Genomic DNA, 23080 nt, shown 5'->3' on the forward strand with positions numbered 1-23080 from the left:
GTTCGAGCTGTGTATTAGAGTATTTACTCTATGAATAGTTCTTGCGGTATCATAAAGGAGTGTCTGAGGGAATTCAGCGAGATTTAAAGATTTCGTATTCTTCTGGACCTGCCCGGTTAGAGCTGCAGGTCAAATTGTGCTGTCAAGATCTGCACACACGTAATACAGTAGCGGAAACAAGGACTGACCCAAACAAAGTGAAGGAGGCCCGAGCACCGGGATATATCCCGAACCTACCTACCCATTATGTCTGATGATCAATGCGTTGCGCATTTGTTAACGGGCCAGATCTTTGAACGTGTCATCGAAACTGTAAATGACAACAGCAGTAAATCGGCCAGCCGTGTTCACTTCTCCACGATTGACTCCGGGTAGGTCGGCAACCGGAAACCCGGCATAATCATTGTGGGGATCACTTCACACCAGGTACTATTGCACTGTCGATGGTATATATTCTGCCTGTCTGCGTTTCTCTCTATGATAGAAAAATATCAAGCAGCGAACAGAATTGCAACTCACAATGAGTCTCATCGATACCCATCACCACTTCGTCCCCGAATTTTATGCTCAAGGTATATCACAACAACCCCCTCCCAACAAGGATACGATTCTGAACAAATTTTCACAGCTGTCGAGGATGCTGGAGGTGACCCTTCTGGCTGGCCGACACCTTCTTGGTCAGCCAGAAGGCGACATTGCGTTCATGGACAAGATTGGTGTGACCAAGGCTATCTTGTCGCTGACTGCGCCTGGAGCAGTCATCGCCCCAATGACCGAGAAGAGAAGAGCACTGGCCCGCAAGGCGAACGAGTACGCTGCAGCCAAGCGTGATGAAGATGCACAACGATGGGGCTTTTTCGCATCGTTGCCTTGCCTCCTCGATACCGAAGGCGCTCTGGCGGAAATCAAATACGCCCTAGATGTGTTGAAGGCTGAAGGTGTGACTTTATTTACAAGATACGGCCCATGGAACCAATACCTTGGTAGCCCTGAATTCAAGCCTATCTGGGAGGAATTGAATGCCAGAAAGGCCGTGGTCTTCATTCACCCTACTCATCCCGCTGATACGACTCGAGTCAACCCTCTCCTGCCGCAGCCAGCCATTGATTATCCCCATGAGACCACGAGAACTGTTGTCGACATGATTATCACCAACACAAAGAGAAGTTATCCAGACTGCAAAGTGATTCTCTCCCACGCCGGAGGAACGCTGCCCTTCTTGATTACGCGCATTTGCACCGTGTCGAAGGAAGCCGCTGCAACCGCCCGCATTTATGGGAAATTCTCCGAGGAGATCATGGAAGACTTTCGGTCATTCTACTTTGACTTGGCCCTCTCCAGTTCCGAGGCCGTTCTCAACCTGGTTCTCGAAATTATTCCGCATGATCATATTACTTATGGTAAGGCTTTTCCCATGTTCCCTGTTATTTGTCACTAGCTAATATATTCCGCAGGCTCTGATTTTCCTTATGCGTCTCCCGACAAATCACTTGGATTCAAGCAAATTCTAGATGGCTTCCCGCTTGACCCAGAGCTACGCGAGAAGATCTACTTTGGAAATGCGAACAATCTTTTCAACAAGCCATAGCAATATGGCTCTTGGGTGAAGAGTACCCTAACTTTGTGAGGCTTTTCACTCCTCGTGTGATGGGAGATGATATCGAAACCTAAATCAAGAATGACCAAATGTGCCAAATTATTGAGACATCCTTCTATGCTCATTTTTTAAGGGGTATCTGAACTTGACGCGCCATGATTCCGCTATAACTGTAGCCCATTCGTAATAGTCAATATTGATTAGAATGCGATTGCGGTGAACAACACACGAGGGATGCGTGCCGTTGTGGGGTCTAAGCACTCGGGATAGATTCCATCTTATTCCTCGGATCTTCTGGAGATATGATCAACTTGTATTGGGCGAAGAGCCAATTGCGCGGAAACGGGGCCCAAACCTTGAATATTTAGGCCAATTTACGTATCCTTCTGCCCCAATCAGACACCTGCCATCTCAGATACACGGGATTAGTCCCGAAACGCGGGGAACCAACTAGGATCATTACAGTCCGGGATGAGAACCGAAACTGTGAACTGGCTGATTGCTGTGGGGAATGACACTCTTACCCCGCATTGAACTAGATTAGGACGCGTTAGGAAACCCTAGTATAGATAGTAAAGTATGTGAGATATGGATAGATAGAAAAGGAGGTGGGCTGGCTGGGTTTTTCCAACAGCAAAACTATCAGGAGCAAGCTCTCTAAGCTTCAATCCAAAAATAATAGAAATCTCTATTTGACTAATTTCAATCCTTCCCCGCAACCATGAGCGACACGGGCTCTGGCGACCTTCAGCCAAAGAATGGATTCCAGCATCTGGAGTCAAGTGAATCGGGTCCTCCCTACCAATTGGAAGGAGCAGTCCCTTCGTCGTCGATGGAACCTAGTACTTCTCGCCAGGCTGTCGACTGGCCACAATGGAAGAAGAATGCTATGATTCTAATGGTCTCATTCCACTCCATGATCTCTGTGTTCATGGCAGCAGGAGTCGTGCCAGCAACTTCTTCAATGGCAAAATCTTATGGCGTGTCCCTAGCTGACGCAAGCTACCTGGTGTCCATTCAAGTAAGTATCTTGTTCCGTAAAATTCCCAGAGTGGGACCAGGTTTGTTGATAAGACTACCGTCTTTAGATCGTACTACTTGGAATAGCACCAATTTTCTGGATTGTCATCACAGAAAGATATGGCCGCCACTATATCCTGATATTCTCGGTCCTTTTGAGTATGGTGTGCAATATCGGAGGCGCCCGGTGCAAAAGTTACGCTAGCCAGATGATCACTCGTGTTTTGACTGCAGCTTTCATATCTCCACCGATTGGAATTGGAAGTGGAGTGGTGGCTGAACTATCTACTCCGGATGAATATGCCCGGAAGGTGGGATGGTGGGTTTTGATGACCATCCTCGGTACCCCGGCTGGTCCCTTTATCATGGGATTCGTGGTGCAGCACATTCAAGTGGAATTCATATTTTGGATATATGCCATCATCAATTTCTTGCAGGCGGTCGCTTATATCTGCCTTGGCGGGGAGACGCTGCTTCGTGTTATGGAACCTGAGAATGATGCTGCCGAAGAAGAAAATGTCTCGATCTTCCGAAAGTTCGCGGATAGTAGTAAGTGGTTGCTGCTGCTGCCCAAACGACTTGATGCGCGTCCCATCAGAATATCGGATTTTGTGTCTCCATTCCGCCTAGCCAAGAACCCTCGGATCTTGGTAGCAGCTCTAGCGACTGCTATCACCTTCTGTTATGCAAATATCGTCTTCGTGGTCGAGATGCCCCTCACGTTTGGGGAGAAATTTCATCTCGATGCTCAACAAACCGGTCTCCAGTTCATCCCCATCATCATTGGATGCGTAATTGGAGAGCAGATCGGCGGTCCAATGTCCGACTACTTTATGAAGGTTTATCGAAAGCGCAAAGGCCGAGTCTGTCCCGCCGACCGCCTCTGGTTGACTTATCCTGGCTTCCTCACTATCATTGCTGGTCAGCTCGTTTGGGGGTTTCAACTTGAGCGGGCGACATCTTGGAATGTGACCCCCTGTGTGGGAATTGCCATTGCCAGCTTTGGCAATCAGATTCAATCTACCATTCTCACTGCGTATGCCATCGATACTTCGCCCAGTGGCTCGGCCTCAATTGGAGTGTTGTTCAACGTTATCAGGCTACTTTATGGTTTTGTTCGTCCTCCTCTACTCTCGGTGCCTATTTACCCCCGCTAACAGGAACATCTAGGTCGGCCCTTTCTATTTCCCATACATGTTTCGTGCTCTAGGTTTCACTGGTACGGCCGGGCTCATGAGTGGGATTGTCGTTTTAGGTGGAATTATCCCAACCATGATCGTCCAGGTTACCAGTCCACGGGAATAATTACACGCAACGACAAGAGAAGACTTGAACTATGTGCAAGTTGGATGAGAGAACCGTTTTATATAGTTAATCATATTTGCCATTTTCTTTTTCCATCGTCGAAAATAATATTGAAGGGACATTGATTAGCAAAATGAACGTGTAAGAAGAGGCTACCAGCCCGTCCTTTAGTCTCTATTTAACTCTTCCGTCGTCGGGTCCATCTCCTGGCGCCCTTTTGAAATCCACTTTTTAGTGATTTGGCGCCGCCTCGAATCATAATAGTCCTTCAAAAAGGGGTGATAACTTACCAAGCCCGCGAAGAACCTAATTATACCAGGGAGAAAGATAGTCTGACTTAGTCCACTATCGAGTGTATTAACAATGGCATCGACGACGGTGTCTATATACAGCAGTACTCATCGCCTTGACCTGGAGGTACGGACACAGGCGCCATAAGAAGAGAATTGGGAGACAAAAGCCAAGGCTTGGATACTTTGATAGGAGACTTGCGAGTCAAGCGTGTCGAGGTCGATCGAGGGAGAGGGCAGACGAAGCATCTTATAGCCGCTCGACCAGGCTGGACGAGAAGGAGGGGGGTGCCTAGGTTAGGATGCAGAGGGGAGCCATTTTCGGCGTCGTTGTCACAGGTCCCTATATCCTAGAACTGAAGAATAGATAGGTAGCCTAGTACCTCGCTAAGTTAGTATGCGAATATGTATTACGGTCGCATGTCAGTCAAATCCACAATCTATACATACACCCCACAACCCAAACCCCTCAATTACAGCTACGCTACACCAAACTAAACCAATGGAAAGACACGCCACTCTACGTAGGAAAAAGTCACGTCGTACCAAACTTAAAGCTTCCCCCCCACAATCATCCCAAGGAACCATGAACAGAAAAAACAGTCTCATCCCCGGATATCGGATATGCCAGAAGTAGGGTATAAGCCATATTAAGAAATTCCCCACATAAAACAGTTGTCCCTGTGGCCAAGTGGTTAAGGCATAGTGCTTATGGTTTCATCATACAGGAATCACTGAGATCGGCGGTTCGACCCCGCCCAGGGACAATTCTTTTTTCTCCCGCTTTTTTTTTGGGGGGTTTTCACTTTTACCCGCACCACACTACAACAACACACACCTTCATTTCCTTTTAATTTTCCTTTTACTTTTTACATGCTCATAATTTGTTGCAGTGGTAGATATGTCGTAATGAGCTCAACTGAAAATGTATCTCGGGTTATCCACTACCGAGAGAATGTCAGTGAAACTGGCGGCCGTTTCACGTCAAACTATCCTTGGCACTCTTCCCCCCCAACACCACGGAGCACAAATGCAGACACTGATACAGAGTAGACTATTTACCCGGCCAATGTCTGCACCAAGACTTGGTGTAAGCAGATCCTCATAACTGACCCAAGTGTACTGCCACAAGTCCCCCTCCGGAGTCTGAAGAGTTGGTTATTTTCCGATTGTTTCCGCTTAGTCAATCTTCACGGACAATCCTAGGCTATTTACGTGCTTGATTGACCGTCAGTGTTCCTGGATCCGTCTGTCGTGGACTTACAAGCGATGTCCAGACTTACTAGAGTGGGTTAGTGTGTGGCTATTATCTACAGACTACTGTGTAAGTCCGGTTGACATTGGGTAAACTACTCTGTATGCGGCATTTCCCCGCTGCCTGTGTGGTTTTTCCGCAAAGACAAATGCCGAGTTGACGACCCGCCGTTTATCGGAGCTCTCGGACCTTGAATGATCGACGGTGATCGACATCGGGGGCATTTGGTTTCTTCAGTGTTGCTGGGTGATTTCTGTGTGAGAGGTGCAGAGTAAGTAGACATTTGATGTTCCTGTAAATGATACTTTTAGAGTACATGGGGATTTAAGGTACGTATAGGTGGCTGCAGATATTCTGCAGCCGGCGGAATGAAGAATCCAAGGCAGGACGAGTCACTCTGCTCCCGCCAAGAATGGCGTCCCTTGGCCTGGATAGTTCCTGCAGTGGACCTGTTGATCGCTATCCTACTCTCGGAATTTCCGACACACACGGCGTTTCGTCATTCCGGAGACTCATGACCGGATACGTACAGGCACCGAGGTTCATCTGCCCTACTGTCTTGTCTGGTCGCTGATGTATCTGCAATTCCAGCAAATCGGGACCTGCGACGAGGTCTGCAGCTCATTTCGCGTACCAGAAGGGCCATGTTGCAGAATCTCGGGATTTCCGGGGTGAGTATCGGGCTTCATTGTCCACGCGAAGGGTATAAGTTTGTAGAATCGTAGCTGCAGAGAATGTCTATCGAAAGAATTAGCAAGATCTGATCGGAATCTGGATCTGAAGACTCCATCGCCATGCGTTCTCTCGTTCTCTCCTCTCTTTTGGCCCTCGCCTCAGCCCTATCCGTCGAGGACCTCTACGTCTCCGAAGCCCCCTCGTCTCCTCGCCCCTATATCCTCCCTCACTATGAGAACTCACATGCCGTAACGATCGGCTCCCAACTGTACCGGTTCACCGTCACCGGCCCCTCCTCCGATTATGCCTTCACGCTGATGAGCACCAATGCGCCCTCGAGCGGCTCCCTCGGTGTCCTCCCTCACATCCACCGCACACACTATGAGAACTTCTTCAACTTCAAGGGTCGCTTTCAGCTCTGGGCCCAAAAGGGCGATGGAGAACAGGAGGCCCGTCTCCTCACCCAGGGAGACTATGGCTCTGTACCTCGGAACACAACACACACGTTCCAGATCCTCGACCCGGACACTGAGATGGTGGGAGTGATTGTTCCTGGTGGATTCGAGTAAGCCAATACCCCGTCTATTTACTCACATATCAGCATATTAATCAAATCTTGAAATAATAGGGACCTTTTCTACGCCCTCGGCACCAACTACACCTCCGGCACCGAAACCCCCTACGTACCTGGCTCCAGCAACTCTTCTTCCTCCTCCGCCACCGGCCCCGACAGCAGCACCATCTCCGGCCTGCAACAATACGACGTCTACGCCCAACTCGACTTCACTCCCCGCCGGGACTTCGTCAACGGCACCGCTCCCTCCGACTCCGGCTGGCACACCGAATCCGATACCCTCGGCGCCGCCGGCAAGCCCTACTTCATCGCCAACAACTACGGCCCCAAGTACCTCAACTCGCAGTACGGGGCGTACCAGATCGTGCAGCCATTGGTCACGGCCACGCAGGCCCAGGATACAAACTATACCCTGAGCACGATCATCATGAGTCGGCAGCCGAGCAACGCGACGGCGCCGACGTGGACGGCGGGCCCGGCGGCGTTGGAGGTGCTGGAGGGTAGCGTGCAGGTGCAGATTTGGGAGTATGAGACTGCCAGAGTGGAGATGGGAGATGTGGTGTTTGTGCCTAAGGGAGTGACGTATAAGTATTGGAATGAGGGGGCACAGGCCAAGGTGTTGTATGTTTCTTCGGGAGCGGATGGAGTGGATAGTCAGTTGATAAAGGGGGGAAGGACGTGGGAGGATCCGGTTTGGCCAAAGTATTTTTAGATACTAGTATACTATACTAGTATGATAGATGATGGGGGATGTGTAGACTAGCTATTGTACAGAAATAGAATTTTGTGATGTTCTTTCTTACTAGTAGGTTGTGACTCTGGGCGGCGACGCGTCGGTGTGATGGAAATTCAGCACGTTGCAGGACCAAGAATCCCCGGCTGCGGGGGTGGGCTTGGCTGGATGGTCTGATCATATACTAGTTGTAGTACTAGTAGTGGTAGTGTAACTGGGGGAGGGGGTTGCTGTAAGGAACCGTCGGGTTAGTTATTAATAGCTGATTAGGGTCCTGCAGATGGAACATGAACATGAACATGTCCTGGCCAATGTACATGGTGGAATTATCACCCTCGTGCATAAAGCCTGTTCCTGGTTGTTAGTAAGTTTATGCCTGAGGTAGTACAATAAGTATTTGGGCTACAGCTGAATTGAAGTTCTCACCCTGCAAGGGGAAGACCAATTAGCTGTGTGTTGTTGTTGTTGTTATCATTGTTATTGTTACATGAGTGGGGAAACTAATTGACAATCCCGACGCTTCCCATTTTTTAGGTTTTGTGCAACATCACTGCTATTTTGTCATTTTATTATTATTATCGTGATAATACTGTATTTTATGGCACGACACGAGTGGAATTCAACGTCATCGCCTGCCAAGCCAGTCCCTTTCCATCCAGACCTCCCGATTACCAAGCCCTCCCGCCAGTCAGCTTCGACCTCCTCCTCATCGCCAAGCCTGGGTCTCGGCCGGGGCATGGACCCCCCGGCCAATGAGCAACGCGCCATTGGCCGTGTGTCTGCATCTTAATACGCATCCCAGGATTCCTTACCGAAAGATATCATCCCAAGTAAGGTACACACCCGACTGGTATCTAACAAAACATGCTGGGAACAGACGGCTCCTACATTCGTACTAGTATTACTAGTATCTACTCAGTTAGTAGCTACTTACTGCCAATGCCAATGCAATGCCAATGCCAATCCCATTCACTCTATATAACTCCCTCAGTCTCCCCCTCTCTTCTCTCCCCTTCCCCTCCCCTTCCTTCACCTTTCACTTCTCCAATTGCCTCATCTTCCCTGGACCTAGTCCAATCTTCCCCTTCCCTTCCACGCGACCATGCGTCCCATCGGTCTCGTCGGCCTCATTGGCCTCGCCAATGCCGCCTGCCCTTACGTGAGTCGTGACCTCTCTGCTCGCGATTCCTCAGATGCCTCAGAATCCACTGAGGAATTCCTCTCTCAGTACTACCTCAATGACAATGACACCTACCTCACTTCCGACGTGGGCGGCCCCATTGAGGACCAGAACAGTTTGAGCGCTGGTGAACGCGGTCCCACTTTGCTGGAGGACTTTATCTTCCGCCAGAAGATCCAGCGCTTCGATCATGAACGAGTAAGTTCTATTGTTCGTCTACAACGCAATTGCACCACTAAGAATGTAGGTTCCCGAACGCGCCGTGCATGCCCGTGGTGCCGGTGCCCACGGTGTTTTCGTCTCCTACGGCGATTTCTCCAACCTCACCGCGGCCTCTTTTCTCTCCGAAAAGGGCAAGGAAACTCCCATGTTTGTGCGCTTCTCCACTGTCGCTGGTAGTCGTGGCAGTACCGATCTTGCTCGCGATGTGCACGGTTTTGCAGCTCGCTTCTACACCGATGAGGGTAACTTCGGTAAGTCGCCCATGTCTTCTCTACTCTTAACCAACCACTAACCCGTCAGATCTCGTGGGAAACAACATCCCCGTGTTCTTCATTCAGGATGCCATTCAATTCCCCGATCTGATCCACGCTGTCAAGCCCAGAGGTGACAGCGAGATTCCCCAAGCTGCTACAGCCCACGACTCGGCCTGGGACTTCTTCAGCCAGCAGCCCAGCGCTCTGCATACTCTTTTCTGGGCGATGGCTGGACATGGTATTCCGCGCTCCTTCCGGCATGTGGACGGCTTCGGCGTGCACACATACCGGCTCGTGACGGACAGCGGCGCGTCCAAGCTGGTCAAGTTCCATTGGAAGTCGCTGCAGGGCAAGGCCAGCATGGTCTGGGAAGAAGCGCAGCAGGTCTCGGGCAAGAACTCGGACTTTATGCGTCAGGATCTCTGGACATCGATCGAGTATGGACGGTTCCCGGAGTGGGAGGTATGTGCGACACATTCCCTTGCAGCGAGCTCAAAACTAACACGCACAGCTCGGCGTGCAAATCATGGACGAAGAAGACCAGCTGCGCTTCGGGTTCGATCTCTTTGATCCCACCAAGATCGTGCCGGAAGAGTACGTGCCCATCACGAAACTCGGAAAAATGACCCTCAACCGCAACCCGCTCAACTACTTTGCGGAGACCGAGCAGGTCATGGTATGTCGCTCCTTGCTTCCTTGTCTCTCCACCCGCATAACCTTCATGGACCTTACCTACGCTACGAACCAATCTAACCGCAACCAGTTCCAACCCGGCCACATCGTCCGCGGAGTCGACTTCACCGAGGACCCTCTGCTGCAGGGCCGTCTCTTCTCCTACCTCGACACCCAGTTGAACCGCCACGGCGGCCCCAACTTCGAACAGCTGCCCATCAACCAGCCCCGCATCCCAATCCACAACAACAACCGCGATGGCGCAGGTAAATCCCCTCTTCCCTCCCTTACCTCCCCCATCACCTCCCACTAACCACCCACCTACTTATCTAGGCCAAATGTACATCCCCTTGAACCCGAACGCCTACAGCCCCAACACCCTCAACTCCGCCTCCCCGAAACAAGCCAACCAAACAACCGGCAACGGCTTCTTCACCTCCCCGGGCCGCACCACCTCAGGCCACCTCCTACGCAGCACGTCCCCGACCTTCCAAGACGTGTGGTCCCAACCCCGCCTCTTCTACAACTCTCTCGTCCCCACGGAACAACAATTCCTAATCGACGCCATCCGCTTCGAAACCAGCAACGTCAAATCGACCACCGTCCGGCAGAACGTCATCATCCAACTCAACCGCATCTCCAACGACCTCGCCCGACGCGTCGCCCGCGCCATCGACATCCCCGCCCCCTCCCCAGACCCGACATACTACCACGACAACAAAACCACCGACGTAGGCACCTTTGGCACGCCGCTCAAGAAACTCTCCAACCTCAAAGTCGGCTTCCTCGCCTCCGTGCAAACACCCTCGTCGATCACCGCCGCGCAAGACCTCGTCACGGAGCTGAAAGACGATGAAGTGGACGTGGTAGTCGTCGCGGAGAGACTAACCGATGGAGTCGACCAGACGTATTCGGCCTCGGACGCGATCCAGTTCGATGCGGTGGTTGTGGCGCCTGGCGCGGAGGGGCTCTTTCCGGAGGGATCGGTCACTGCGCCGCAGCGCAATTCTACAGCTAGTGCAGTGAGTACCCTGTATCCGGCTGGAAGACCGTTGCAGGTCCTGGTGGATGCGTTTCGGTTCGGGAAGACGGTGGGGGCGGTTGGGAGTGGGGAGGGTGCGTTGCGGAATGCGGGGATTGATGATGAGAGAGAGGGTGTTGTTGTGGGGCAGACGGTTGGGGCCGAGTTTGTGGATAGTGTTAGGGAGGGGTTGAGGACGTTTAGGTTCCTGGATCGGTTTGCTTTGGATGAGGAGTAATCGATCTTTCTTTGCTAATGAGTGGTGATGGATGGGTGTCTCTGAGGTTAGAGGCATCTGTTTATGGTCTGCTGTGCTGTTACGCGACAGCGGTATTATGGTGGGGTTGTCTTCTTGTATCTATTAGCGTGCTCGCATACATACATTATCTAGTCGTGGCTGGTACACTAGCCGGTCGGAAGACTGGAGTGGTGAGCCGGTTGTGGCTAGCAAGGATCGATCGATCATAATTCATATTATGTAGCATTAAATGATTATGTACTTCTCATCCAGATATGGAAGGATACTTATGTTACAGGTGCGACCGTCTCGTAATTGACGTGAGCGAGCTGTTCAGCTAAGGTGAGCCAGAGTGGCCTTGCTCCGTGCACTCATCTGCCGCTTGGCCTGCGCCGCTGAGCTAGTAGTGCTATTCTGTCCCAGAATGACCCACTCGGCCACCGTAGCACCAGCAGTCTCATTGGCCTGGTTGCCTGCGATCAAGAGCGTGGCGTACCGGGCTTTCTGGACGGGCGCATCCAGTGTGATCGTGGTGGTGTTGGCGGTGGGGACAGAGACCACGTTCAGCTCCTCCGCAGAAATGGCGTTGTACGGCTTCGACTGCACAATGTTGGACATCGATGTAACCACCCGGTATCCTGTGGAGTTCGAGCCAGCGGCAGCGAAAACAGTGGAGGGGTTCCCGATGGGTGAATCGTGGAAGATGACGGTCAGGTTCTGGGGAGGTGCCTGGGACCAGTCAAAGTAGAAGCCAGAAACTGCCTCCGCAGCTGCGTCTGTCGTGGTGGACAAAGTGACCGTCAAAGAAGTCAAGTTAGACGTCGAGGGCTGCCACTTGGTGGAGGTAGCGCCGTCCACAGCAGAGATGGGGAACTGGCCCGGTTCGTAAGCATCAGGAGAGTAAACTGGATGACACTGGACTTGGTTGCCAGGAGTTGTGTTAATAGACCCGATCATGCGGTTAGGGACAGTCAGCTCTCCGGAAAGAGGAAGGTAGTAAATAGTTGCCTCATCGGCCGAGGCGGTGGACTGGCCGACTTGAACCTTGATGCTAACGTTAGAGAAGAGAAGGTTGGCGCTTGTCAGTGGTGCAAGAGATGAATCCCGCTGGATTGTGGTGTGCGTGTAGTTGGACCACGCAGAGATCGGCCAGCCATGCCAGTAGAAGGTCCGGTAAGTGATATGAGGGATCTGCGGCGGAAGATTCGGGTCGATGTAGAGAGTGTCATCAGGGTGGAGACGCAGACCAAGGTACCCGTAGAGGGCTACCTGGTTAGCACCACCGTGGCCGGTAATGAATGGGAACGCGGGGTGAGTTCCGCCATTGATGCTAGCATCGTCGATCATCTGCTCAGACAGCTGGTACCACGGACCACGTGCATATGGGGCGTAAGAGTACTGATGGTAGGTGTAGGCAGAGCAGCCGGACGGAGAGACATCGCTGGCGACGATCGCGAAGATGGCATATGTCATCGCTGGTCCATCTGCGGATTGCTTGTTTGCATACTGTATTTGTTAGCTTGGAACCTCACATGGGTCCTTGCAACTTACGTAGTCCAAGTCGGTAAGCGAATTCGTCGCCGTGTAGTTGTCCGACTCATAAGTCAACGGAAACGTGTTGAGGACGATGTCAGCCTGCTTAACGACAGCAGTGCCGTTCATCGTCGTGTATTCCAAGGTGACACCGTTCTCGCGGAGAATGAGAACGTCCTCTGCGATTTCGTCCCACGTCTCGTTCGGCTCCAGACCGAACTGCTTGCGGAGCTTGTTGGCATTCTGCAATGTCTCGGCAATCAAGGGCATCGTGAATCCGCCCGCGTTGATGCTGTTGGCATACTCGTCCTGCGGAGGTCAGCTAAATCATGTGAAAGAGGTATGTTACCTACCGGATCAGTCATGTTCGTCAATGTCCAGGATGAGCCATTCCGCTCCACCAGTTCAGAGTAGAGGGTGGCTGCTGCATCATAGATCGGGAACAGGTAGTTCTTGAACCATGCCGTGTCGCCACTTGCAACCCATTGATTGATCATCGCCAAGCCGATGTCGCCATTCAGATGATACTGGTAGTCCCAGCACGGTCCAGTTGCGGTGCAGTTGCCAAATCTCCCGCTAGTCCATGGGTAAATCGCGGCGGAAGAGCTGAAAGAGGTCTGGTTCTTCGAGCCAGTGAATGCAGTTTCGATGTTGGCCTGAGCTTGGTAGTGCAATGCGATACGGTAGTTGGTGAACCGCTGAGCCGACTCAGGGTGAGAGGCCACAAGACCAGGCTGCATCCATAGATCCGCATCCCAGAAAATCTGGCCACCGTACGAATCCGAGGTAAGCCCACCGGGCGCGCAACTGTCAACATTCACGGGGATTCCACCAGCAGCCACAATTGCATTGGTTCCGGCGGTGTTCTGCAACAGATAGTAGGTGTTCGTGACAGCAATGATGGCCGAGTCGACAATGTGGCTGTCCTCAGGTAGCCTGCCGGTCACTGGATCCGTGAAGCGATCGACAGAGTTGTCATGCATAATCGTGGCCCATTCTCCAACGTGCGACTGCAGCGACTTGACGTAGCCATCGGCCAAGCCAGCCAGGCATGCAGCCTTGGCTGTCTCCTGTGTGAGAAGGAAGTAGTCGGTGGTGGCGGCACCCACAAACTTGGTGATGCGGACAGTCTGGTTCGCAGTAAACGTGACATCGACCGCCTGTGCAACCGACGAGCTGTTTGTGCTCACATAAGGCTTGTCGGTAACGATCCTACGCGAAGACAAGTCGACACCGTCGGAGCCATCCAAGGTCGCATAGACGTAAGCCGTGACGTTGTTGACTCCCCAAGGCCGCACAGCAGAGAAGATCGCACCCTCCTCTTGACCAGATGCGACGAAGTCTGTGCGGACAGCTGCATAGCCATCCAGTACGTTGACCACCGTGGCATTGCCGTTTGTCAAAGGAGTGATTTCCATGTCCACCACGGCTCGATTCACGTACAATTTGTGCGCGAAGAGTCGATAAGTGATTGCATAAGAGCCTTTGTTGCCTTGTGGGGTCCAGGTATACGACCAGGACAGCACGCCCGACTTGAAGTCATAGGTAGACTCAAAGCTCGAAATCGTGCGGTTGTCCACAGTAGCATCAAGATACGTGTCATTACCCAGGTCTAGAACCAGGCCACTCCAGTGCGGAACACCACTGATTACACTGTCATCACCATACTGCGAAAGCCAGGGGAAATTGGAGCCGTTGGTGTGGGCTTGTCTATCCCAGAAACCGGAGATAGTAGCGAAACTCTGACGCCGGGAGTACAAGGGCCAGCCATTGATCACATCGCCATTGACGGGATCGTCAAGCTCGAAGAAGGGGCCAATGTTGGCAACATTAATTCCCAGGTAGCCGTTGGCAACAGACCCACGCGACTGGTAGTGGCCCTGGTCAGGCGTGGTGGTGGTGAGCAGCCAATGATCCTCATCCCAGGTCACGCCCGAGAACTTAGTCGGATAGACATTGGTGGAGTTAAGAGCGGTTTGGGGCACGTCGCGACCGGCGTGTCTCTTCAAAGACGCCGAAATACGCGCATTTTTTCCTTGCAGACCTTCTACGGCCGCAGGAAGATGCAGCAAAAGCGGCAACAAAGTTGCCAGGAACTACCACGATGAATTAGCCAAAATTCTATGGGTCAGGGTTCTGAAACACACCTTAACTTGCATCTTGCAAAGGCCGGGAGCCCAGTGAAGCTATGCGGTTGCTTTATCCGCTCAGAAAGTGGAAGGGAAGGAGAAAAGGATAGGAGATATAAATAAGATTTGAGTGCGACGCGAGATTCGATCGGAGTTTTATCCTGCAGTAGTCGGTCCACCTCGTGTCCGAGACAGGTATTGCCAAGGGCGATCGGTGAAATGAACGAGAGACAGGCGAACACCAGGAGATTAAATGCACTGCCCCTTGAGAAAATTCTTGAGGAACTTCAGTTCTGGGTCAGCGGTGATGGAATTACCCCGCGGGAGATGATGGAACCGAACCGAAGAACCTTCAGCACTTGCTGGCACGGTCCTCAGGGCAAGGCATTCCTACTCGACCAGGTCATTTTGTGGGGTACGGAAGGCCCTGGAATGGTGCGAGGCCGGAAGTCCGGGGATCCCGCGTTGGGCCCAGTGCCACGGACAAGCCCCTGCGGTGGGCCATGATTGGGTAGCGAGGTGGTCGGCCGAGTGAACAAAGAAAGGCAAAAGGGAGGTAACCAAGGAACGGACACGGGATGGCGGTGAGGCAATTGAGTGACGGAAGATGATGTTGATGATGATGATGGGAATGATGGGGAAGTGAAGTGAGGAGAGGGGAAAGAAGGAGGAAAGAGGAGATCAGGGAGGAAGAGGCTCAAGCAGTGCAAACCACACAACTGCGGTGCCTTGATGCCTCACTGCCTCAGGCATGTTATGCCTCCCCTCTCCATCTTCCTTACTGACAGTAGGAGATGATCCCCGCAACAACAGGAAATGGCATATCATCCCTTGATCCAAACATACTCATAATACCTCCAAAGTTACAGTACACATTCACTCCCGGTCATCAACCTCAGGTCATGAAACCCCCATACCTCGCCGTGGCCATCTACCACCCCCGCTACGGCAACTTTCAGCACTGGGCCCTCCATCTCCACTCAGATACTGAAGACCTCATCTTCGAAGTCGATGGCGAGCATCCCAGCTTCCAAAAGATGGTGTCCAATGGGCTTCCGTCCGATAACCTGGGTTTCATCGAGTCAATCTTTGTATGTCAGATCGGCAGCCCCGATACCCCGACCGTGAAGGACGTTGTCGACGCTACGCCCGTGGACAATGAGACCCTTGAGTGGGACTGTCAGGACTACGTGCTAGAAATACTCGAGGGATGTGAGAAGGAAGCGGTGCTGGAGGATGAGGATGCCGATTATGCAGAGGCCATGGAGATCCTACGAAGCAGACGGGGGCCGATCCTTTAGCTTAGCGTCTATCGATCCCTAGTTGATAAGGACAGATGCATACCGCTAAGGTACGGGAGCCCAAGTCCGAGTGCTGCGATAACAGGGATCAATTATGGTTCCTTCGAGGAGAGGAATACTCATGCTAAACAGAATCCAGACTCCGGAACGTCCGCCGAGGTCGGGTTCCGAGCCGAAAGGTATACATACAACCGGTTATCTCTAGATCGATAATCATCGAATCATATTCACATTGAAATGAAAGCCGAAAGGCATGTGTTTACATCACAGCTCCCCCACCCAATCTCCTCCACGCCTCTCCCCTCAGCGCCCGCGCCGTATCTCTCGTCCGTTCCATCGCCGACTGATTCTCAACGGCCCTCCGCAGCAAGAAATGCAGACACTCCTCCGTCGACCCCCACGCCAAACACTTGAACACCCCCGGCGCAGCCCCATCCGTGGATCCCCCTACCATCCCCAGACTCACTTCATCCGCCATTCCCTGCAACTGACCAACCTCCACCGGAATCAAAGGCAACCCACTCAGCGCCCGCTGCCGATATAGCGCACACGCCTTCCGCACACTTACCCCGTTATGCGACGCCACAAACAGACGCACCTTGGGGAACGGCTGTCCGGGCTCTCCTCCCAGCGGATACTGTCTCGTAATCAGACTCTCCACAATATGATCATAGTTCCTGTCCGTATCGGCCTTGGTATCATGAATCCGGTCCCGATGATCATGAGCAATATACGCTCCCCTAACCAGCTTAACACCCATAGCCCAGCCCTCTTTCTGCGCAAGCCGTAAATGCTCATTAAGCCTAGCCGTAGAAGACTTCAAATACGCCTGATAGGTATTCAAAACCACCGGCGCATCCGCCCTCTCCACCCGGTTATATTTCCTCATCAAATCGACCGCCCAGGCATCAATCGCCGACTGAAAGATCTGCTGCTCAGCATCAATCCACACCCGCGATCCCTGCGCCGCAACAGCATCACAAATATCCATCATGGCTTCCTGAATCCGTTTCGGCGGAACACGATCACCGCGCGAGAGTGCCTCCACGGCGGCAGGACCAGCACCAGTAAACCTGACATAAAAAGACCATTAGCCCAGACCCATCCCACCCCTTCCCCTCAAACCCACCCAAGAACAAAAAAAAGAGAAAGAGAAAGAACATACTTAACAGCCAAATAATCCCCCCTCCCACACATCCTCAACGTCCTCAACGTCCCAGCCCTCCACTCCTCGACAGCCCGATCCAACACCTCCATCTTCTCCTCAGCAGACTGAAGAGAAACCACGTCCTCGACCTTGGCAATCGACTCCCTCGCATACCCCAGAATCACCCCCTTGAACCCGAGCCCTTTCATCTCCTGCACCGTGTTGCGGACTTCTCCCTCATTAACCCCCGCGCAGAAATGATCGTAGATGGTCCTGCGCAGCAGATAATTCACAATGGGGTTCTTGGCTGGGCTGAAGAGGAGGGAGTTCGAGTCGACCATGTACTTTAGCACGGAGAGACAGGGCTTGAGGAGCGGGGAGGCCATCACGGAGGTGAAGAGGAGGGAGCGGAGGAAGGTGCGGGTTGGGAGGGCGGATAGGGGGGATGTGGTGGGGGGTTTAGGTATGGTGTGGTGTGTTGTTGCAGTTGATGTTGGTGATGGTGTTGGTGTTGAGGTGTTGTAGGCATGGTGGTAGACTGGTGGGTGGTTGTGGAGGAGTTGGTAGTAGAGGAGAGGGGAAGTGGTAGGCCGTTTTGGCCAGAGTAATACTTTCGCTCTCATTTCAGAGGTTGGACTGGGTAGTAAGTATATTCTTTCATTCTACGTTCAGGGTTTGTGGTATCTCCCTGTCTACTTATTTATCCCTCATTATATCTCTGTCAGATAGTAGTAGTGAGGGGTAGGGATGCCAGCGCAGAGTATGTGGTCGTAGATCGCGGCAGGGCGGTTTTTTGACCGATTGGCTTGTGTCTACGCGAGGGGGGTTGTGTCTGCATGGATTGGGTTATGTTGTAAGTTGGTGGTGATGGATGATGGATTGCATTCGGTGGGTGTTTCCGGTAGTATTCGGTTAAGGTTACCGCTGCAGGATGATGGAACTGGTAGTATATGGAAGGAGGGCATCTGGTATGGACCAATGGGTGCTGCGCGTTCTTATCAAGGATGATATGTCAATGGAATTGACGGGATTCTATCAGTGTTCTATCTATCTATCGCTTTCTATCTTTCGATCTAATCTACTCGGAATCATACCCCGAGGATAGTACATCTATCGATCCCCCTTCAGATGTCTCGTGCCGTTGATCACCGCATCTGCAAATGTCGCTCTGGCCCCAGCTCTTTCCACCGTCATCACTCCCTGAATGGTACACCCCCTCGGGGAGGAAATATTCTCCCTCAAAACCGCAGGGTGCGACCCCTCCTTCAACAACGCCGCCATCCCGGACAACGTCTGAGCCGCCATTTCCAGCGCCTCCGCCCTCCTCAACCCCTCCACCACACACCCATCCAACAATCCCTCCAAAGGCACTGTCAGAATCCCTATCCCAGCGCCTACCAACATCGTCCCAACATCAAACAGATCCGCACTTAGAAGTTTAACCTTCCCAATCACCTCAAACACCCACGTCACTATTTCCACCAACTCCTCCTCCAGCGGCTTCCTCTCCGGAAGCTCAACAATAGTCATAGACTGGCGCAACCTTGCCGCGACATTCGGCATCGCCCTTAAAACCTTCACGCTTTCGCGGTCACCGTCGCCCAGACAGTCAAGTATGTCAGTGGGCGTCATCCCCGCCATGATACTAATCACTAGCTTTCCGGACAACGCTTCCCCAACACCCGGAGCGGAGAGAATACCTTTCGCTAGAAAGGGCTTGCAGGCGAGTAAGGTGATGTCTGCTTCGCGCATCGCGCGGAGATTGGAGTCGTGTGCGATGGTCACGCGGGACGCATCCTCTGCATATTGGGTGCGGAGACGTTCCGCGGATGCGGCGGTCTTGGTGCTTATGATGAAGTGGTTGAATTTTCCCGCTTGGGTGCGCGTTGCGTCAAGTAGACCGCTTAGGATGGCGGAGCCCATGTTGCCTTTATCCTCCGTTAGTAGGTTGTAGCTATTCGGGGGTGTTGGTGGTTGTTGGATTGTAGTGTTGGTGCTGGTAATGAAAACATACCACATCCGATAAAAGCGAGGGTTTTCTCCCTCCTCTCGGGGGAAAGCGATTGTACAGCCATCTTTGGTGTCAGTGGGGTTTATTGTGGTTGTAAGTGTAACTCCCGATTCTTGTGTGGTTGATGAATGTTCGATTTTGGAATGTGAAAATTAAGATTAGTGGATGAGTCAATCCATCAGCGGAGCGTATCTCCGCCGGTGGAAGAAAAAGCACGGCGCGATATGCCGGGCTCGGGGGATGAACCCGAATGATAGATAGATATTGTGGTTCACTGCGGGGATGGTGGGTCGGTGACTGACAACGCACTGGATTGAGTTCGAACCCTCACGTCTTGTGTCAGATTCGTATGCTGATTAGGTCACGCTGGGTTACATTGTAGTTGGAGTCTGTGGGGAAAGATGCAGCAGGAGAGTGCGAGCTCAACGGGTTTGGGTGGAAGGGTGTGTGAGCTGAAGATAGATTCATGCTGAGGGGTCGGGATCATGAGCATGGAACGAGGAAAACTTCAGTCTCCTAGGAGCCAGAATACAGCAGCAGCACGGCGATTTGCAAGAGCTGTTTTGCTGACTCTTTGGTGATCATGGCTGTTCCTCTCGCGCGCTTCTTGTCTCCTTGCTTGGGAGAGACAACTAGTTGTGTGTAAGCGGGAGCGGAACAAAAACAAAAAAGATAAGTACAAGGCCCGAGCCGCGGATCGAACGCGGGACCTCTCGCAGATATGCTTGGGTTTGTATCCCTAAGCGAGAATCATACCACTAGACCACCCGGGCTTGTTATGATAAATGTTTCTAACTTTGGTTTTATCAGCGGCCAGTAAAGTAACTATATTCCCAAGTAGATCGCAAAGGACTTACGCCATGTTCGACGGAGTAACCTATATTTCCTTGGTTTAGTTTTCGTATCCAGATGAGGTTACTATTGCATGATTCCTATTCCGGCTTCATTACTTCTTTTGGTTGAGTCTAGGGGGTTTTCACTGGTGCAATACATTTCCGTGGATAGAGTGGTGTAACTAATATATATTTACCCACGTGTTGGGCGTTTTGGTGGGAAACGGTAATCACTGTCACCATGCTCACTTAAGTGTAAGTACCATACTAGTGCTAATCAAAACAAGAGACGGCGATAATATATCGCATAAGACAGACATGGGCACATAAATGAAGCTCACTACCCTGCCCGACAGTACACATAGCCACCCCCCTACATCGTCCTGGGTGAAGGACACCCGGAGTTACGGCAGGGGAATAAATAGCATTATTCGGAGATATGCACGTACTGCACTTCTCGAGGCAATACTGAAAGATACGGTGGCATAGAACATGCAAAATAGAAAATCATTCGTTGGCAACCCTATTGCCAACGCTACCTAGTCATAGATCTATCGAAGGCGAACGAAGGATTTAAGATAACTACGCCAATAGCATAGTTGTTGCACCCAACAGAAAGAGTGCGTCCCAACCAACAGATATCCGACTGAACGGCGATCGTAAGAAAGCGTTGCTTGAAATGCCGCCACTGATAACGAGGGCGCACGGCGTGAGGGTTATTCAAGTCGGACTTGTCATAGAAACAACCCCATGGTGTATTAGCAAAGCCCACTGGCCGACGAAAAAAAATCAACGTCGCCTGGGCGGAGCGGCATCGATGCCGATGAGGGTGTGAGGTATGGGCATAACCCACATGGAGATATTATTTTCAAAAGACAGCTCAAGAGATCTTCGGGCGCTTCGCATCAGGGAACCCAGCAGAACCCCGCATACGCTTCCGCTCCATAGCCTCCATCTCCTGCTTCATGATGCGCTCCTGCTCCGTCATCTTCTTGGGTTGTTCCATAACCGGCCCTTTCTTTCCTGCAAAAGGGTTCTTCTTTACAGCCGCAGCAAAGACGTTCTTCGGCTTGTTTCCACCACCACCGAAGGACAAAGATACTTTCGGCGCAGCTTGGGGCGCAGGCGGGGCGGAGGCGGGAGTGGCAGCAGCAGCAGGAGCAGGCGAAGCATCGGCAGTTTCTGGAGTGGCCGACGTACCGCTGTCCTTCTCCTCAGACGAGGCGGGCTTCGGTGATTCGCTCTTCGAATCGCCGTTTGTCTTCGAACCGAATCCAATATTCAGCTTGACCTTCTCACCCTCCTTGCGTTGCAACTTGCGAGCTTCAGGGTCGATATCTTCCTCCTCCTTCGCAAACTGCTGAGCGCGCTTAATCTGCTCCCGAATCTGTCGCTGCTCCTGTTCCTCATCTCCCCTGTCCTGACGTTCCTTCTTGAGCAGAGCCTCCTGTCGTCTCATGGCCTCCGGACTCCGATCGATATAAGATACGAACAGACCCTTCTCCGTCTCCTCGACACGGCAAATTCCCTCACGACCCAGGTATGCAGCGAACTGTGAAAGACTCTTCCATTTCGTAGCGTTCATATGGATGTGCTATTGTCATGTTAGCAACAGAATCACCCCGCAAGGATTACGGTCCACTAACCTCCTTATCGGCAATGACTTGCTGGTAGAACTGGTTGATGTGAACCTTCTTCTCGCCATGGCCGGTCTTGAGTAAATTGAGAAAGTTGTCGAGGAATTGCTTGCTGTAGTCTTCGATGTATTTCTTGGGGTCTTCGCCGATCAGCAGCACCTGGCGCACATGGCTTTCACTCTGGACATGGCTTGGATAAGTCAGTATCATAAAAGTTGAATCTTTCACTAAACACGGAACTTACCAGCGAAAGCCGTTCTCATCGCGACACTGGCGCGAACAAGCCTGACAATACCATCTAAGCCTGCCTAAGCCTTTCTGTTGGACATTAGTATGTTGATTTGGAAGTGGACAAGAGGGTAACGTACAGCCTTGATCTTATTGCTGATCGCCTTTGTCGATCCAGCTTCTGCGCGCGGCATGGTGGGCAGAGACAATCAAGTCTTATGATCTCCCAAAGAACAGAAGAATAAGGATAGAAGAGAACGCTGAGACAAGGAACTTTAGATGTCAAGCGGAGCGCTTTGCAATCGAGACGCGGAGCGGGTGGCGGAATCGCTGAGATGACTAAGTTATCACGTGAAGGAACAATCTTCCCATTTGGGCTAGATAAGCCGATAAGATAAGTGCCGAGCTTGAAGGGGTTCAACCCAGCTTCTTGAGCTCTTGAACCCTTTCACCTTTGTGAGAGGTCAAGTGACCGTGAATACCAACACGTGACTGTGGTGCACATTACTAAGCAAACCATAGTCAATCGACCTATAACTACTAAGTTTCTCTTGTATTTCCAGGAACCAAACCACTTGATCTCTAAGTTATGAGAAGTAAATACCTCTAAAACACTAGAAAACCTTCCTAATTGGAAAAATATTAATAGGAATGTAGTCAACACTTATTACTGCCAGCGCTCCCTCGTTTAAAGAGCATGAATTCAGTGATTGATTTTGTAACTGCACTGAGTAGATGAGTTGACCCGAAAGATGATCTCCTGTAAAGGAATAATGACCAGGTCAGGTTAGCCATTACGTGACTACCAAAGTGGGTTAGCGCAGGTCTGGCGAGGAATTAGCGTGGGCCTGGTGAGCTGCGTCCTAGAAAGGGGTCAACGGAGCTAAATTCGCTGTCTATCCGACCTGTAATCGTGGTGCGATATGGCTGATAAGCCACAATAAGGTCAACGGAGTTAAAATACTGTCTAGCCGAAGTATAACCACACTTTGAGCTCGGATAAATTCGAACTTCGAGGGGCAACAATAACGCATCGATTTATATCTATGCATATAATGCCGGAATACGCAAAGAGAGTCGGTTCAAACATGTATGAGGTTCCTGATTGATAACCAATGTCCTGAAAATTCATTTCGTTGTCTATGCAGTGAGCTGCCGAAAGCTTCATACCCATAATCCCAGCCCTCAGGTAGAGAAGGCTATGACCGCTCAAGCTCTGGTATGT

The 23080-nt window shown here is 51.6% G+C and overlaps 9 protein-coding genes and 2 non-coding genes across 11 annotated transcripts; 6 read left to right on the forward strand and 5 right to left on the reverse strand.

Annotated features, from left to right (window-relative positions):
• Nucleotides 1–520: 520 nt before the first annotated feature.
• Nucleotides 521–1704, forward strand: BO85DRAFT_513095 (amidohydrolase family protein; the record flags this gene model as incomplete). The annotated part of the gene is made up of 4 exons (XM_025664685.1): nt 521–572; nt 602–646; nt 687–1400; nt 1455–1704. 4 exons carry the CDS (start codon nt 521–523, stop codon nt 1586–1588), a joined length of 945 nt encoding a protein of 314 aa, XP_025516715.1. The 3' UTR covers nt 1589–1704.
• A 614-nt stretch (nt 1705–2318) lies between these two features.
• On the forward strand, nt 2319–3922 carry BO85DRAFT_370366 (MFS transporter; the record flags this gene model as incomplete). Its single annotated transcript, XM_025655958.1, has 3 exons — nt 2319–2618; nt 2686–3727; nt 3828–3922. The coding sequence occupies 3 exons, from the start codon at nt 2319–2321 to the stop codon at nt 3920–3922; spliced, it is 1437 nt and encodes a 478-aa protein (XP_025516716.1).
• Nucleotides 3923–4889: 967 nt separating this feature from the next.
• Nucleotides 4890–4979, forward strand: BO85DRAFT_t136. The gene has a single exon. It is a non-coding gene; the product is annotated as a tRNA-Ile (tRNA).
• Nucleotides 4980–5767: 788 nt separating this feature from the next.
• On the forward strand, nt 5768–7435 carry BO85DRAFT_396077 (quercetin 2,3-dioxygenase). The gene is made up of 2 exons (XM_025656984.1): nt 5768–6707; nt 6771–7435. Exons 1-2 carry the CDS (start codon nt 6262–6264, stop codon nt 7426–7428), a joined length of 1104 nt encoding a protein of 367 aa, XP_025516717.1. The 5' UTR covers nt 5768–6261; the 3' UTR covers nt 7429–7435.
• A 1012-nt stretch (nt 7436–8447) lies between these two features.
• cat1 (catalase catB) lies at nt 8448–11317 on the forward strand. Its single transcript, XM_025660022.1, has 6 exons — nt 8448–8827; nt 8877–9102; nt 9152–9567; nt 9617–9781; nt 9869–10043; nt 10111–11317. The coding sequence occupies exons 1-6, from the start codon at nt 8552–8554 to the stop codon at nt 11034–11036; spliced, it is 2184 nt and encodes a 727-aa protein (XP_025516718.1). The 5' UTR covers nt 8448–8551; the 3' UTR covers nt 11037–11317.
• On the reverse strand, nt 10918–15163 carry treA (alpha,alpha-trehalase treA). Its single transcript, XM_025657871.1, has 5 exons — nt 15041–15163; nt 14717–14983; nt 12923–14665; nt 12588–12878; nt 10918–12542 (listed from the first exon to the last, which is right to left on the reverse strand). Exons 2-5 carry the CDS (start codon nt 14726–14728, stop codon nt 11370–11372), a joined length of 3219 nt encoding a protein of 1072 aa, XP_025516719.1. The 5' UTR covers nt 14729–14983; nt 15041–15163; the 3' UTR covers nt 10918–11369.
• Nucleotides 14918–15999, forward strand: BO85DRAFT_437933 (uncharacterized protein; the record flags this gene model as incomplete). The annotated part of the gene is made up of 2 exons (XM_025658647.1): nt 14918–15133; nt 15568–15999. 2 exons carry the CDS (start codon nt 14918–14920, stop codon nt 15997–15999), a joined length of 648 nt encoding a protein of 215 aa, XP_025516720.1.
• Nucleotides 16000–16258: 259 nt separating this feature from the next.
• On the reverse strand, nt 16259–17533 carry BO85DRAFT_519616 (putative proline oxidase Put1; the record flags this gene model as incomplete). Its single annotated transcript, XM_025665069.1, has 2 exons — nt 16259–17072; nt 17165–17533. Coding segments are annotated over 2 exons (1183 nt in total), but the record flags the coding sequence as incomplete, so codon positions are not given.
• Nucleotides 17534–18256: 723 nt separating this feature from the next.
• On the reverse strand, nt 18257–19221 carry BO85DRAFT_487507 (pyrroline-5-carboxylate reductase; the record flags this gene model as incomplete). The annotated part of the gene is made up of 2 exons (XM_025663459.1): nt 18257–19074; nt 19161–19221. 2 exons carry the CDS (start codon nt 19219–19221, stop codon nt 18257–18259), a joined length of 879 nt encoding a protein of 292 aa, XP_025516722.1.
• A 618-nt stretch (nt 19222–19839) lies between these two features.
• On the reverse strand, nt 19840–19930 carry BO85DRAFT_t137. The gene has a single exon. It is a non-coding gene; the product is annotated as a tRNA-Pro (tRNA).
• Nucleotides 19931–20484: 554 nt separating this feature from the next.
• Nucleotides 20485–22135, reverse strand: BO85DRAFT_396090 (putative C2H2 finger domain protein (Kin17)). Its single transcript, XM_025656985.1, has 4 exons — nt 21996–22135; nt 21872–21945; nt 21637–21817; nt 20485–21584 (listed from the first exon to the last, which is right to left on the reverse strand). The coding sequence occupies exons 1-4, from the start codon at nt 22047–22049 to the stop codon at nt 20871–20873; spliced, it is 1023 nt and encodes a 340-aa protein (XP_025516723.1). The 5' UTR covers nt 22050–22135; the 3' UTR covers nt 20485–20870.
• Between the last annotated feature and the right edge of the window lie 945 nt (nt 22136–23080).

The sequence above is a fragment of the Aspergillus piperis genome (genome assembly GCF_003184755.1).
Source record: "Aspergillus piperis CBS 112811 unplaced genomic scaffold BO85scaffold_7, whole genome shotgun sequence".
Taxonomy (NCBI): Eukaryota; Fungi; Ascomycota; class Eurotiomycetes; order Eurotiales; family Aspergillaceae; genus Aspergillus; species Aspergillus piperis.